General features: G+C 37.4%; 2 protein-coding genes across 2 annotated transcripts; both read right to left on the bottom strand.

Moving 5' to 3' along the window:
* Positions 1–622: 622 nt before the first annotated feature.
* LOC125231074 (cell wall protein DAN4-like) lies at positions 623–12,472 on the bottom strand. Its single transcript, XM_048136419.1, has 4 exons — positions 12,381–12,472; positions 11,036–11,943; positions 3,041–3,149; positions 623–839 (listed from the first exon to the last, which is right to left on the bottom strand). The coding sequence occupies exons 1-4, from the start codon at positions 12,430–12,432 to the stop codon at positions 664–666; spliced, it is 1,245 nt and encodes a 414-aa protein (XP_047992376.1). The 5' UTR covers positions 12,433–12,472; the 3' UTR covers positions 623–663.
* Positions 12,473–12,739: 267 nt separating this feature from the next.
* On the bottom strand, positions 12,740–14,736 carry LOC125231078. The gene is made up of 4 exons (XM_048136422.1): positions 14,665–14,736; positions 14,009–14,123; positions 13,483–13,622; positions 12,740–13,163 (listed from the first exon to the last, which is right to left on the bottom strand). Exons 1-4 carry the CDS (start codon positions 14,714–14,716, stop codon positions 12,979–12,981), a joined length of 492 nt encoding a protein of 163 aa, XP_047992379.1. The 5' UTR covers positions 14,717–14,736; the 3' UTR covers positions 12,740–12,978.
* Between the last annotated feature and the right edge of the window lie 1,662 nt (positions 14,737–16,398).

The raw sequence follows: 16,398 nt of genomic DNA, 5'->3' as shown, positions 1-16,398 counted from the left end.
GATACATACTCAATTACAGGTGGTTAAAATTTCACCCTGTGTTATCTTAATTATTTGAGATTTAGCTTTAAACTTTTTTTTTTAGTTTTTTTTTTTAAAGGACCTTTATAAAAAATACATATCGGCCCTGTTACTTAAAATTTTACGGACCGGCGTGGCCTGTACTTATTTAGACATATATTACTCCGCAAACTTTAGATTTACGTTTTTTATACAAAATAAATATTACCATATTATCAATGTACGCCGTCATCAGTTCAGTTGAAGACGTCATAAGCTTGTAACATAAAAGTCGGTGAACTAATCAGTTTGTGGAATACAAGATACAGTTTGATTTTTTGCTATTATTACTATATATATAATAATACGTGTACGCGTAACTACAGACAATAATTTTCCCGGACGTCACCACGGCCGTTGGTTTGTCAAAGCGCACACAACACTGTGCAATATTTTTTTTTTTATTGTAAATTGCGAATTATTTTGACGAAGTCGATAACCGAGCGAGTTGAAGTTACGAATGTTACGATTGTCGCACTCATTATATCCAACATTTTCTGTATCTCTACTTTAAGTGAAATAAATATATTGAAGTATTTTTTTATCCAAATAAAATAAAGGAACAAATAAATACAATTTATTGTCACAGCAATAAAAAAAGTATCAAATGAAGCACAGACTAAACATTAACAGTACAGAAGCTTGTAAGATGGCAGCACTGTTGCATTGGTGGGTGTCGCAGATCTTGCATTCACGTCCGAAGCCCAGTTTCGTGCATAAAGTCTTTTCGTCTGCTTCCTTGATGGCACATCCTCTTTTCACGATCTCCGTCTCGTTTACTGAAATCAAATAACAGCAGTGGTCTTAGCAAATAATAATTATCTTTTAGAAATATCCAGTAATAGTACATTATATCAGAGGCCGGGAAAATTAGGATTTCCGGCCAAGTGGGTATATAGGGATACGAGGCCGGGAATCCGTTTTCACGCCGAGGCATGTATAGTGCTTTTCTCAAACATACAATGAAATAAAAAAAAATGCTCTAAAGGACAATATTTTATAAAAAAAAGTTACTTTGCAGGCCTAGGCTTAAAAAGTAATCCCTTTACAGTCCTCTCGAGTTGTTGCGCCCAAAAAGCGATACTTCCCAGCCTCGGAGGAAATATAGACTGGAGTAGCCTTCATGTTGCGTCTACGTACAAATAATTCTGCCAAGATTCGCGGGAGGTGAGGAAATAACACATGTAAAGGAGTACTCACAAATGCAAAAAATATTATTGTCAATACACACGCACATTATGATAAAAAAATAACACATGCTCATTATGATGCACACAGACATATCACACATGGAAATACTTCGTAGAAACACAGTGTATACGGACACTACTTAAATGCGCACGTGTGTGTCTCAAACTATAGGGATGAGGCAGGCATCGATAACTGAAGTCGATAATAATTAATGAAGCAAATTATAATTTTAATGATGTCGTTGTTTTTTCTAGATCTGTTTAATGTTTGGCACTATTATAATCATATTAAGATTCACTAATGTCAATCCTGGGTAGTAGGTATCACGCGGGTGGACTAGCGATGGATAATAAAAAAAATAATAATAATAAGATTAGTAGGTAAAGAAATATTTGACATTTTGACAAAACGTTAATTTATTTTTCCAGACTAACTAATCAACAACGTTTACTGCGGTTGGTGGTACTAAATCATTATAGACAAACTTGGTTAAATAAATAAACTAGAAATGGTTTAGTCTACATTAACTGTTTTCAATACTGGTTCAAAGTGTAAAGTTTATTAAGTACATGTAATAAAACTCAAATCATTCTCTTTCGGAAAATTGCAAATATATTTCAAATGAATTGTGTGATCAAGGTTTGCAAATCATACTTTTTTATCGATAGTTGGTATTTCATCGACCATGCCCACATCTCTACGACGAAGTCTCGGTCAAATGATTTTTCTAATTTTCAATTTTATTATCCTTGTCAATATTATTATAATATATGCTCTATTCTAATTGAAATTAGGTTAATTCTTACAAAATATATAAATGAAGTCTCGTGGGGAGTGCGTCTTTTTATGAATATATTGATATATAAATATCGACCCTATTGTAAACCACATTAGGTAACTTCTTAAACAGCAAAAAATCGAAGTCTCGTGGGGAGTGTTCGTGACGTAATTTCTACCCACCAACAAATTTCAAATCGATTGTATTCGATCACATAAATCGATATTCGATGACGTATGACAAAAATATTATCATTTAGATAGTAAAAACAGTAATATAACAATATTAAAATTACTTATAAATGGAATATTATGCCATCTTTTTGCAAACTTGAGGTATTTGAGCGCTTATTACAAGTGTTCACAGCACAAGCGGGCATTTTTAATTACCAGTGATATGTGTCGTGGCGATTCTGTGAATGAGCATGAATCGATTGTGAAATTGTATTTACGTGACTTTATGAACATTTGTTCAAGTTTTTTGGCAGAGGGGTAAGTAACTGAAAGGCTACTCCAGTCTATATTTCCTCCGAGTTCCCAGCCCATTTTAAGGAACGTAACGACAATATTTCATTGCATGTTTGAGAAAAAGATCTTTGAAAATTAAGCATGACGTAATATTTCAAAAAGTATGAATCTGACGATACAGATGTAGTGTGAAAAGAATTTCCTTCATATTTTGACGGAAACGTACGAACATGTCATGCTATTTCAGTCAGTCTCAGTACAAGACGTACTGACACTATCTGACCTAGCATGACAAAATACGAACGTTTCCGAAAAAATGCGAAGGAAAAGCTTTTCGCACTACATCTGTACTTAGATTGGCCACACACACACACACACGGAATTTTCATTCGATTTTTATAGGAAATGACTGATAAAATGATACGTCACTCTACTGTTTCATTTAATTTATGAAACGATTTCATAGCGTTGTCTCGTTTGCCTACGGATATTTTTGTGCACCAGTAGACAGGAATACGTCAGGTTGTATGGAAGTTGTACTTACTTTTGTATTTATCCACGAAGCAAACGTATTCGGGTTCCATCGTCAAGCCCAGACCTCTCAAAGTGTATCTTTTCGATCGTTGGTGGGTTGAACAGTCACATTTTTCTTCCTGCAAAAACTTATTTCATTAAAATGACGATGGCGATGTCAAATTCTTTAAAAAAATGTTGAGCATACGATAGTTTTGTAGCTATTTGAAATTTTGATTGAGAAGGCATGGACGTGCAGTACAATACGTGAGTAACTAAACTTCAGTTTTAAGTTTAGTGTTCATTATAGGCTATTCTTATCATCTATTCAATAAATGATATGAAATGTTTGAGGTTAGGTTAGAGGTTTTAATACAAAATAAATGAGTTTGGTCGTTATTGATGAGTATGGCGATGACGTTCTTCAGATATCAAGTGCGGCGAACCCTGACGTCATAAATTCTTATATCGATTAAATCTTATCTGATTCATGTAAACAGTATTTATATGTAAATTATATAATTGGTGTTTGAAGCAGACGATGGCTAGACAAGTAATTAAAGTATCGCTTAAGAATCATTGCAATCAAAACTATATTTACAAGAAACCACAATTAAATAGGTAATAAAAAATATTAAAAATGCTCGACTTACAATATCAACGAAAAGAAAAAGAAATTATAGGTACATGTAAAAACATCGTAAGTGAACTGCTTCTTTAAATGAACTCTCTGTTTTTATTGGTCATTTTTTATGGTTCCGTAGTCAACTAGGAACCCTTATAGTTTCGCCATGTCTGTCTGTTTGTCCGTCCGTCCGTCCGTCCGTCCGTCCGTCCGTCCGCGGATAATCTCAGTAACTGTTAGCACTAGAAAGCTGAAATTTGGTACCAATATGTATATCAAGCACGCCAACAAAGTGCAAAAATATAAAAAATGGAAAAAATGTTTTATTAGGGTAGGTACTCCACCTACATGTAAAGTGGGGGCTGATTTTTTTTTCATTCCAATCCCAACGTGTGATATATTGTTGGATAGGTATTTAAAAATGAATAAGGGTTTACTAAGATCGTTTTTTAATATTATTAATATTTTCGGAAATAATCGCTCCTAAAGGAAAAAAAAGTGCATCCCCCCCCTCTAACTTTTGAACCATATGTTTAAAAAATATGAAAAAAATCACAAAAGTAGAACTTTATAAAGACTTTCTAGGAAAATTGTTTTGAACTTGATAGGTTCAGTAGTTTTTGAGAAAAATACGGAAAAATACGGAACCCTACACTGAGCGTGGCCCGACACGCTCTTGGCCGGTTTTTTTATGCGTATGTTCAAAATCCAACTTAAATAAAATTAACCAACAGCTAAAAGTATGTGTTCAACTTTCGTATGAATATCGGTTTTTTAAAGAAACAACACTATTTTGTCTTTAGCTTCCGGTGTGTTTAGCCCGGCACTAATCATTTCCGGTAGCCATTACCTCACATTCTTTTCGCTCTCGATCTAACTTGCGAACGCGTCGCTGCATTAAAATTGCCATTTATTGCTAATTAAATAGTTAAAGTCACATTTTCCCAACAATTATCGTTAAATTAAGTTTAAACTCAGTGCTAGTCACATTATCAAAGTGGACAGGAAGAAAGCTCTGCTCCAAGAACAGTTCTGGGCTCGAGGAGACGGTAATCCGGGCCCGCACGTGCGCCTTGCATACCAAGGCTGATGGTAAGCGAGCTGAAACCAACCCACTGGAACCTCATGCTAAAAGGTATGTGACATATGCACTGTTTTTTCCCAGTAAGTGTTTGTTTAAATCTCTAAAATTTCGAGTTATCTTTGTCAATTTCGTCTTAAAGATATTTTATTAAATTACAGTCCGCTCAATTAGTTCATCATTAAACATTTGTTCCTTCGGCCGGATCCGTTGAAAAGTTACCTATTTTTAGTAAAATATCAAATTTGTCGTGTCGTAATATTTTTCTAATAAATTGGTGGGTAAAACTTTAATTCTCGATTCGGTTAATGGCTGACCGGAAGTGTGACTTTTATAGTAGAATTTAGTTAGGTTGGTAGCAGTGTGACAGTTCGTTCAATCCGCTCATCTCGTTCGGTCTTAGTCTATGCTTTGGTGTATGGCAACAATTCGGTTGTCATCTCATCTGTCATTGTCAAAGTCAACAAGTTAATTTAATTGAGTAACGTAAACTGTTTATTTATATTTTCGTTCTCGTTTTTTCGATAAATCAACAGTGATTTACGTGAAAAATGTCGGACATTGATGTGAGCAATAGAGACGTTGACATGGATAGGGTTGAACGCAATTACGCGGTTATGCGGTTAGAGTTAATCTTTGATTGTATAGATTTAGAGGGTTATGTCGCGGCCGACTTAAACCCAATAGTTGAAGACTTTCATCGTGCCCAAAAGGCTATAATGAAGAAAACAAAGGATGTAAATACGGAGTTCTCGGTTACTGTCGATTTTGAACAAAAAGTAAAGTCAATCTTGACAAGGTTAAGGAAAGCTGAGCCTGTCATTACAAGCAAACATGAAACTGTTGACAAACATGATAGTAGTGATAATAATTCAGCGAAGTTACCTAAAATTGTTGTGAAACCATTTGATGGCTCCTTGCACAATTGGTTGTCATTTAAGGAACTCTTTGATTCCTTAATTCATAAAAGGAATATTTCGAACATTGAAAAGCTGCATTATCTTATGACATCGTGTCAAGGTAAGGCTTTAGATTTGATTAAGAATTACCCAATTTCGGACAACAGTTACATGGATGCTTACAATGCTTTAAACAATTTTTACAATAGAAAACGGCAAATTGCCTTTGGGTATTATGAAAAGATTTTACTTTGTGAACAGGTGAAGACCAAGTCTTCAACTGAATTAGAAAAAGTTCATCGTGTTTTTAGAGAAACATTACAAGTGTTAGAAAGATTCGACTTACCCGATAAAAACTTTATGTTATTTCATCTGTTGTGGGGAAAATTGGACAAGGCGACTCGGGAGGCCTTCCTCCTCGAGTTCAATTCCAATGAAATTCCAAAGTTTGAATTGCTACAAGAGTTTGTTGAAAAACAAGTCCGCGCTCTGGAAGTAACGGAGGTTAAGCCCGTAACAAGTGCCATTAAAGGTAAAGGCAAGGTAACACTAGTTGCCACACAACAAAATATATGTGTTTTCTGTACTGAACTGCATAACTTAGAAAATTGTAAAAAATTTAAAGTTTTAGACACTTCGGAGCGGTTCAAGGTGGTGAAAAACAAGGGCTTGTGTGTTTGTTGTTTCTCCAAAACTCATAAAGTTAAACAATGTCGATCGGATTGTCGGTGCAGTATATGCGGTTGTTCCCACAACACTTTATTACACTTTGGAAAAAGGGAACCGGCTTCGCCAGAGGCTGAACCAGCACCTCAGCCAACGGTGAGCGGTTTAAATAGCAAAGTGACTTTGACGTCGGTCCAAAGTAATGGATTAGTTTTATTTGCTACTGCTCGGGTAGCTGTTCGGGATAGTTCAGGTAATTATCAAATAGCTCGTGCTCTTTTGGACGGTGCTAGTGGTGTCAATTTTATTTCCCATGACTGTGCTCGAAGATTAGGTTTACAGGTAGATGATACTAGCGAGCCAATTACTGGAATTGGACTATCTGAAGTTGCACCTAAGGGTATGTTATCATGCTCTGTTAAACCTATTGGATCAGAAATGGTTAATTTTGACTTCCAAGCGTCAGTGCTTCCAGTTATCTGTCCGGAGCAACCATACTATAGAGTCAATACATCGGAATGGCATCACATTCAAGGTCTACCTCTCGCTGACCCTGACTTTGCGAAGCCGGGCCCAATAGATTTACTCTTAAATGCAGAGATCTTTGCATCTTCCATTTTAAGTGGTAAAAAGGAGGGCCGGAAGGGGCAGTCAAAGGCTTTGGAGACTGTTTTCGGATGGGTTCTGATGGGTGACTGTTATGCCTCTCGTACACAATCTTTCACTAATTGTCGGAAAGATTGTTTTTTCGTGTCGAATGCTTCACAATCAAACTTGTCGCTGTCGTTGGATGATTCTCTTAAAAGGTTCTGGGAACTAGAAAATATTTGTGGTCCGAGTAAACCTATCTTGTCGAAAGAGGATCAACTATGTGAAGATAACTTCCGTGCAAATTATTGTCGCACGAGTGAAGGCCGGTTCGAGGTACCTCTACCTTTCGTCGATCCTTCGAACAAGCCTACCTTTTCGCACACTCGTGAAATTGCAATGCGGAGATTTTTTCGTTGGAACGCAAGCTTACAAAGCATGCGGATTTTCGTAAAGCTTATGCCTCCTTTATGGAAGAGTATGAGGTCAGTGGTCATATGGAGCAGGTTGCGCCGCCTGTCTCTAGTGTCGGGAATTTTAATTACATCCCACATCATGGTATTTTGCGCCCCGAATCTGTCAGTACACCTCTGAGAGCCGTTTTTGACGCAAGTTGTCGTGACAGCAATGGGATTTCGCTTAATGATACACTACTAGCTGGACCTAAGTTACAAACTAATATTTTTGATGTCCTTACTAGGTTTCGATGGCATAAAATAGTCTTTACGGGTGACATAAAGGCCATGTATCGTCAAATCCTCGTGCCAAACGAGGACGCTGAGTATCAGCGGATATTGTGGCGACCTTCGACTGACGGCCCAGTTAAAGACTATCGTTTGCGGACGGTAACTTATGGTGTGAAATCGGCTCCGTATCAAGCTTTGCGCACAATAGCACAGATAGCGGAGGAGACTGCTGACTCCTATCCTGAAGGGTCACAAGTGCTTGGGAGAGACATTTATGTTGATGATGTCGTGACAGGCGCTGACTCTATTGAGCAAGCTTTAAAAATTAGATCAGATTTATCTGAAATTTTGTCGTCGGGTGGGTTCCATTTGAGAAAATGGACCTCCAACCATAAAGGTTTTATCGTTGACCTTCCATCTTCTGAGTTGTATTCGAGTGATTTTAAACATTTTGATGAACTTTCGGATTTGTCCCTTAAAATATTGGGATTGTTATGGCGTCCACAAACAGATTCGTTCCAATTTGAGGTTGCAACACCACGTGATCAGAAATGTACTAAACGTACTATTTTATCGAATATAGCGCGCATATATGACCCGCTAGGATTCTTATGTCCTGTCACGTTTCACGCTAAATATTTAATGCAGGTCTTGTGGTCATCTGGGGTGCAATGGGACGATGATGTTCCAGAAGCAATCACATCAGAATGGATGAAATTTACCGATCAACTTCCGTCGTTGAAATCTGTCGTTATTCCCCGTCGCATCATCCATTCGTTTGTTTCATTACAATTGCATGGATTTTGTGATGCGTCGGAGCGTGGTTACGCTGCTGTCGTCTTCTGTCGTGTCGATGACACACAAGGCTCTACTTTTGTAGAGCTTTGCTGTGCCAAAAGTAAGGTTGCGCCTCTGCGTAAATTATCAATTCCTCGATTGGAACTGCAGGCTGCCGTGTTGTTGGCAGACCTGATGCAGTCAACACAAGAGGCATTAAAACCTCTCTATGTTGTTCAGGAAATATTTGCATGGTCAGACTCGACCGTAACGTTAGCTTGGATCAAGTCGTGCCCTTCACGCTGGAAAGCATTTGTTGCAAATCGTGTGAGCCATATCCAGGATCTTGTTGCTCCTGATCGCTGGCGTCACGTCAGTACACACCACAATCCTGCTGATGCAGGATCCAGGGGGTTACTGCCTGAAGATTTGGTAGAGTGTGATATTTGGTGGAAGGGTCCGTCGTGGTTGGTAAAGGAAGAGAAGGATTGGCCTTGCTCACCTTTGCACGATCCAAGCAATGACTGTATTGTAGAGGAACAACGTATTTGTAGCTTACTCGTGACGGCCGATCCTAACTTAATTGATGAAGTCCTTAGCAGGTTCTCCTCGCTTTTCACATTAAAGCGTGTGTTAGCCTACTGTTTCCGTTTTTTACGGTCAGCTAAGGATGGAAAAGTTGTCGGATCTCTACAGTCAGCTGAAACCACTGCAGCTCTCATGTTTTTAGTAAAACATGTGCAGCTCACTTCGTTCAGTGTAGAGATCAATCAATTAAGGGAGGATCGTTTGAACGCATTGCCAAAGGGTTTGCGCAAGCTTTCATTATTCATTGACAGTCAGGGTATTGTCAGGGTGGGCGGTCGCTTGGCAAATTCTCCTATTAAATTTTCTGTCAAACATCCCATTTTATTGCCTCGCTCCCACCGACTCACTATTTTAATAATTGACGAATATCATAAAAGATTTTTACACCCAGGTGCCCAAACTTTACAAAATTTACTTGCGCAAACGTTTTGGATTTTGTCGCCAAAACGAGCAATTCAGGCAGTGATTGGAGGCTGCGTGAAATGCTTTCGTGCCAATCCCTCTGCGGCATCTCCGCCGCTTATGGGAAATTTGCCTACCTTTCGCGTCTCGCAAATTAAACCTTTTTCGAGTGTCGCCATTGATTATGGAGGACCATTTGATATCGCTTTCGGTCGTGGCCGTGGTGCGAAAACGTACAAAGGTTACATCTGTGTTTTTGTATGTACTAGTACCAAAGCCATTCACATAGAGCTTGCTTCAGAGTTGTCGACAGAAGCTTTCCTCTGTGTTCTTAAACGGTTTGTCGCTCGTCGTGGTCGATGCAGTAACATTGTCTCTGACCAGGGTAGGAATTTTGTGGGCGCTAGTAACTATCTTGGTTCACTCATGAAAGGTGCTGCTGATGCCCAAGAAATTAAATTCTCGTTTAACCCTCCGGGTACGCCTCATTTTAACGGATTAGCTGAAGCCGGGATACGCTCGGTTAAGACTCACCTCGCACGGGTTGTAGGTAATCAAAGGTTAACCTTCGAGGAATTTTATACAATTCTGACTCAGATTGAGTCTATGCTCAACTCTCGTCCATTGACACCTCTTAGCTCGGATCCTAGTGATCTCTCAGCCTTAACTCCAGGCCATTTTTTAACTCTGGAACCGTTGTCGATTGTCCCAGAGGAAAATCTTGTAGGTAAAAAAGTAAGTGTCTGTAATCGTTGGAAAATGATACAGAAAATGCATCAAGACTTCTGGCGTAGATGGCACGCTGAGTACGTCCATACTCTACAACAGAGGACTAAATGGAATAAAATAAATACAAACATTGTCGTGGGTTCCTTGGTCTTGTTGATTAACGAACAGACAAGCCCTTTAAAATGGCCTCTTGGGCGCATCGTTGCTCTACATCCCGGAGTTGACGGTGTCTGTAGAGTGGTCACAATTCAAACTGCTACTGGTCAGTACAGAAGACCAGTTGTGAAGCTGTGTCCTTTACCACTTTCAAATTAACTTTCGTCGTTCTAGTATTATCACTTAGTTTAACATTATAGTTTTTAAGTAGTTTGTCGAACTCTAGCACTATTTGTAGAGTAAATATTGCATATTTAGGTGAGCGGTATGTTCAACTTTCGTATGAATATCGGTTTTTTAAAGAAACAACACTATTTTGTCTTTAGCTTCCGGTGTGTTTAGCCCGGCACTAATCATTTCCGGTAGCCATTACCTCACATTCTTTTCGCTCTCGATCTAACTTGCGAACGCGTCGCTGCATTAAAATTGCCATTTATTGCTAATTAAATAGTTAAAGTCACATTTTCCCAACAATTATCGTTAAATTAAGTTTAAACTCAGTGCTAGTCACATTATCAAAGTGGACAGGAAGAAAGCTCTGCTCCAAGAACAGTTCTGGGCTCGAGGAGACGGTAAGCCGGGCCCGCACGTGCGCCTTGCATACCAAGGCTGATGGTAAGCGAGCTGAAACCAACCCACTGGAACCTCATGCTAAAAGGTATGTGACATATGCACTGTTTTTTCCCCAGTAAGTGTTTGTTTAAATCTCTAAAATTTCGAGTTATCTTTGTCAATTTCGTCTTAAAGATATTTTATTAAATTACAGTCCGCTCAATTAGTTCATCATTAAACAGTATGTAATAAGAATAACCAAATTATTGGTACTCACATGTTTGCACGCACACGGCTCAGACGAGGACCTCATTCTTCTTGAACTGGATGTAGCATTTGTTTCTTTTTCAGGCCTGAGATTATTAATCGTAGGTCTCCGTGTCATATATTCATTCGCGGCCATGGGCTCTGCAGCTACCGGAGACAGTATTGGAATATTAGGAATATTCTGTACTGCTTGTTCTGTGTTCTGTTCTGCTAATGTAGGCAATGTTGAAAACGTCTGGATTGTAGGTTCGGTTACAGGAAAAGTTGCAACTGGCACTGACGATGGCGGTCTTGTAGGTATTGAAGAAATATATAAAATTTCACTGTCTGTTGGAATAGGCTCTTTTTCTGTTATGATTACTGCTTCGGATGTTTCTTTAAATATTGCAGGTTCCGTAGAAGATGTTATGAAACTTATTGTAGCATCTGTTAAGGTTATCATTGATGCTGAAGTGATTGCAGCATCTGTGGCTGGTGTGATTTGTTGGGATTCTGTAGCCGTGCTTGGTAAATCAGAAATAGTGTCGGTAGATAAAGGTATAGAATCTGCAGTATTTGAAGATACCACCGCAGCTTTCGCTGTTGAGGAACCTACTATTGGCGTCGTTGTAGATTCTATGGAAGTAGGTCCTGCTTCTGTTGTAGTAGGAGCTTCTGTCGTCGTGGAGGTACTTATAGCTTCTGTAGTAATTGTTGTTGAAGTAGTCGTAAATTCCGATACAGCTACTGTTGTAGGTTTAAGTGTAGTTGACGTAGAAGTGGTTGGAAGTCTTGTCGTCACTGTTGTAGTGACGGAAGATTCTGTTATCGGCAGAATAGTAGTCGATAGCCCGGAAATCATTGTAGGCCCACAAGTTTTTATGTCATCTAGTTTGGCTTTAGAGCAGTTATCACAGACGTAGCATTCTAAACTTTGAACTGAAAAAAAGTTCTTAATTCATTATACGTTAAAGGATTTCCCAGGGTTGCGCTCTTTTACTTACGAAGACACGTATTTTACTAGCGTGGTTTCCATTATATTACTATAATAACATGTATGTTTGTTATAACCACTTGCGAGAATAGAATTTCTCCGAAATTGTATGATAGGTATAATATTCAATGCCACTTGGAAATATAGAAAATGTTGGAAACTATGAAAATAAGTTTTTTTAAACATACAAAATTTAAGGTGTTGTTTAAAAAAGTTATCCATTTGATACCTATGTTTTGACAATGTTCATCTGCGTTTATTTTTTATCACTAAATATTCAAATAAATCGAGTTATCTGGATCTATCCTTAATATTTCGTATTAGAACACAGTTCAGAAAAATACTGTAAACTTTCTTTAATATTAACTTAATACTTACTGACCTTCCAATAACGCACTACACAAAACAAGTAACAAACACAATGATTTCTCCATATTGACGTTGTCCGTTGGACTATTTGGCCCGACTAATGAAGAGTAATTATCGTTCACTTGATATATATGTTAACTGGTCAGATTATTGTATATATAATAGACAATTTTATTACTAGACGAACAGCGTCAAAGGGTTTTTGAACGAGTGAATCACATACCTACAACACTACAATTAACAATAGCCTATTAGAGTTTATTTATTATTTTGTTGATATGGCCTAAAGGGAAAATTGTGGAAAAAAACGCAACTCAATGTGTTAAATTTTGTTTCTTATTAATATAACCTAGCATAACTTAGAACCTTGTGTCATTCATCAAGGCAAGCACATGATGAGTGCAATACTGCAATGACGGTACTTATCTCGTTTGAGATACTCGTATAAGACTACCCGACCTTTTCCAACTGAATTAATTGAAGTAGGACGGGTAGTCCAACTCGAGGGCAATAAACTGTGGTGCTCATCATGTGTTTGCCCTACAGCTTTGAAAACACGTCACGCGGCTCATAAACTCTCAGTCTCATCAGCTCACGACCCGTTTGCGACCTCAAAAGTCCTTAACTATATACGCGAAAAATGCTATAGCTAGAACAGCAGCCGAGACCTGTACGGATCCAGCTGAGTTGCATTTGTCCTTCGAGCAGAAGGAACAGGCATGCAGTCCGAACATATCACAGGTTTCGTTGGTGCGGCCCGCTGCGCAACCGCGGACGATCACGTCGGAACCGTTTACTGCAGAAAAACAACCTTGATTAATGATAATTTGATAAATTGAAGATTCAGTCGAGTTTCGATATTCGACAAAATCCATCGAAATATAAAATACACACTAAAAAAGGTACATATTACATGAAACAGTAAAACCTCATAGTGACAAAGAATAAATAGTACTAAAGGTACAATGATTATTAACTGTTGATGTATGGCCGCTAGTCAGACAGGCAGTATATCAAAACCAGTAGATATAACCTCTAAAGAAGACAAGAAAAACCACGTAATCTGTCATTAATTCATTTGTTAATCAGGTGATGAAATATACCAGTATTCCCACCTGGAATAGTTCCCTGGACACACTCCCATGTCGTGTTTGCCCTCTCTAGTCTCTCCGCAGAATTTGAGACTTGCAATTGAGGAGCTATAGTTGTAGTCGTTGTTGTATTCGTTGTTGAATTTGAAGAAGTAGATTCAGTACTATGGAAAAATATTCTCGTTTATAATGTAGTAGTCGAACAAATTGTAATTGTTGATTCAGTACAAATACACTTTAAAATCGATTTTAATTGAACTAGATAGGAAGTAATCACTGGAAGTTGAGACAATAGTTTGAGCAGCATGAAATAACAAATTAGATGCCAAGAACATACAAGAACAATAGAAAAGTAATTGGAAGCTTTTAAGGAAGGAATATGTAGTTTAGGGAAAAAGATTCAATGTTCAGGTAGGTACTGAGTATTTCATTTATTGGTACTAGCACAGATTAATAATAAGTTACGTACTAGTCTCATAATATTTTTTGTTCATATCTTAAACTAAAAATACTTAGTACTAGTTTAAAAATACGAATTAATTTATATTACCTTGTGGTGGTATCGGGTTGAGCAGTACTAGTAGGAAGCAAGGAGTCGCAGGACTTCAGGTAATCATCGCTCACGGTCAAACAATCGTAGCACACGTAACATTGTAAACCGTTGGCTGAAAGTGTAACGAATTAACTCGTACACCATTACAATAAAGCTAACATAGAAAATGAACAAATAAAATAAAATATAGAAAATAAAAAAAATCGTAGATAAGAAAAAGCTTGCATCGGTAACAATTTTTTAAATGATGTCTACTGTAAAATAAAAATTGATGGTAATAACAACGACAATAGGTAACTATTAAAAGTATGACACGACTTTTTTTAATTTAACGGATGCACAACAATGTAGGTAAGGTTATATAATAATTCTGTACAATTATATATCAAATATCAGACATAATAAGTTGATCCGAGTAACGTGGGTTAAGATTGAAGCCTGAAGGGTATTGGGAAGGGTATCTTGCGGTGTAAGATATAAAGACTGCCTTCGGGCTTTTCGTTATAAATCTATCTATCTATACGGAACATTTTTCATCTCACACAAGAAACTCCCTTCAATATTACCATTATTACCCTATGTTACCTTACTTAGTTTACTTTCAATGTTTAAGCTGGCTCTTGATATATTAAAGGATATAAAATACAACTTACCTTTTAATATAACAGTGAATATTACCGATAGAAACACAACTATTTTAAACATGATGGTGTCTCGTGTGCTTGTGTCCTTTATCAGGATCAATATCAGAATGTTTGTTGAACTGCACAACTTTATAATTATATACGCAAAATAAAGTATAGATACAGAATGATTTCATTTTAATTAGAGAAAATTAAAGAGATTTAACATTGCAAAACTACGATTCTGTGTTTGCATTCTGTAGTAACCCCTGATTAATATTCAGCCCTCATTGTGTACTGAAGGTTTTTAAATGATTGCACAAAATGTACATTGTGAAACATTTTTTACATTGAGAGGCGTATTGTTTTTTTCTTCGATAGAATATGTTCGGAAAGAAATGGAGTAGTGAAATGAATGAGTCCCGATACAGCCTGTGACACTTCTCTTTCCGCACAGATTCAATGAGTTGAGATGTCAAGAAAATATTAATTATGTTATTTAGCCTGACTATGATTGCGTGGGTTTCTTTCTCATTTTCCTATTCTTATTATAATTTATACACAGTTGAAGGTTCTATTGAGTTGTCAGAGTGAGGTTGTGATAAGTGTATCGCAAAGTTATCGTTCATTGTTGCTATATTTTTCTGTTACAGGCGTTAATGATATGGCCTAGCCCAGAGCCGCCAGACCTTCCTAATGTTCTCGATGATGGAACAAATGGGATAATGTAGAATTAGTATCATCAGGTAGTAGGTAGTATCATAAATCATTGCTATCATCAAAGCCATCAATTTCATAAACATTTATGATTCAGAACCATCATTTACAGATCAGTTCTACGAGCAAGGATAGGACATCAAGTTAAAATTTTTATGTTATTACTTTGCACCCTTGGGCAAATCATCAAGAGAGCCTTGTTGATGTGTGGCGAAACAAACTATTTGTCACCACACCAACTGGTAAAGGTTTTCTTTGCTATTCGAAAACAGATAGGTATGTAGCAACAGCAATTACATTTTATCCACAAGGGTGCGAAGTAATTTCATACAATTTTTAACTTGATGTCTTAAGCTGTCTGATAGATTTTACCTATGAATGATGATTTTGAATCATAATATATTAAAAATTGATGGGTTTGATTTAGTCTGATGTTTTATAGACAGTATTTTGTTCGTGTTGGTGTGGTGAATTTTTTTCTGTTTCACTCGGTGGCAAAGTTTGTTTAACCTTCGTGCAATATTGGCACGTGCGGTTTAACAACTTTGCCCCCTTGTAGAACAAAAACTATTATCCAATGGGTTGCATCTTAAAAAAATCACCACGTATGTTCATTTATAACACATCTGCTATCTCTTTATTGTACGAAGCCTCTTGAAAGATTACCGTCAACCGAAGTATACTGGAGTCAAGTGGTTCCACTTTCCCTACTTTCAATGACGCAATGGTGTGTTTTTTCACTCATCGTTACTCATTACACTCGAGGGGAGTGTCCACTGCGATTTCCTACATACTTATTTCGGAAAAACTACTACCTTTATCTAATCCATACTTAATATTATAAATGGGAAAGTGTATGTGTCTGTTTGTTTGTCCGTCTTTCACGGCAAAACGGAGCAATGAATTGACGTGATTTTTTGAGTGGAGATAGTTGAAGGGATGAAGAGTGACATAGGCTACTTTTTGTCTCTTTCTAACCGCCACTTACCTAAAATGGGGGGTGTAAGTTTGTATGGAGCATTCCGCAATTTTCGAATTAAACGCGAG

The sequence above is a fragment of the Leguminivora glycinivorella genome, chromosome 11, assembly GCF_023078275.1.
Source record: "Leguminivora glycinivorella isolate SPB_JAAS2020 chromosome 11, LegGlyc_1.1, whole genome shotgun sequence".
Taxonomy (NCBI): Eukaryota; Metazoa; Arthropoda; class Insecta; order Lepidoptera; family Tortricidae; genus Leguminivora; species Leguminivora glycinivorella.
The sequence above is the reverse complement of the archived record's forward strand: the minus strand, read 5'-3'. Positions and strand labels throughout refer to the sequence as shown.

Coding starts and splice junctions, on each gene's coding strand:
- LOC125231074 (XM_048136419.1), bottom strand. CDS start 12,432: ATGGAGAAATCATTGTGTTTGTTACTTGTTTTGTGTAGTGCGTTATTG. Junction 3,150..11,035: donor AGCCGTGTGCGTGCAAACAT/GTGAGTACCAAT, acceptor AAGTTTTTGCAG/GAAGAAAAATGTGACTGTTC. Junction 840..3,040: donor CTTCGTGGATAAATACAAAA/GTAAGTACAACT, acceptor ATTTGATTTCAG/TAAACGAGACGGAGATCGTG.
- LOC125231078 (XM_048136422.1), bottom strand. CDS start 14,716: ATGTTTAAAATAGTTGTGTTTCTATCGGTAATATTCACTGTTATATTA. Junction 14,124..14,664: donor ATTCACTGTTATATTAAAAG/GTAAGTTGTATT, acceptor TTACACTTTCAG/CCAACGGTTTACAATGTTAC. Junction 13,623..14,008: donor CAACCCGATACCACCACAAG/GTAATATAAATT, acceptor ATTTTTCCATAG/TACTGAATCTACTTCTTCAA.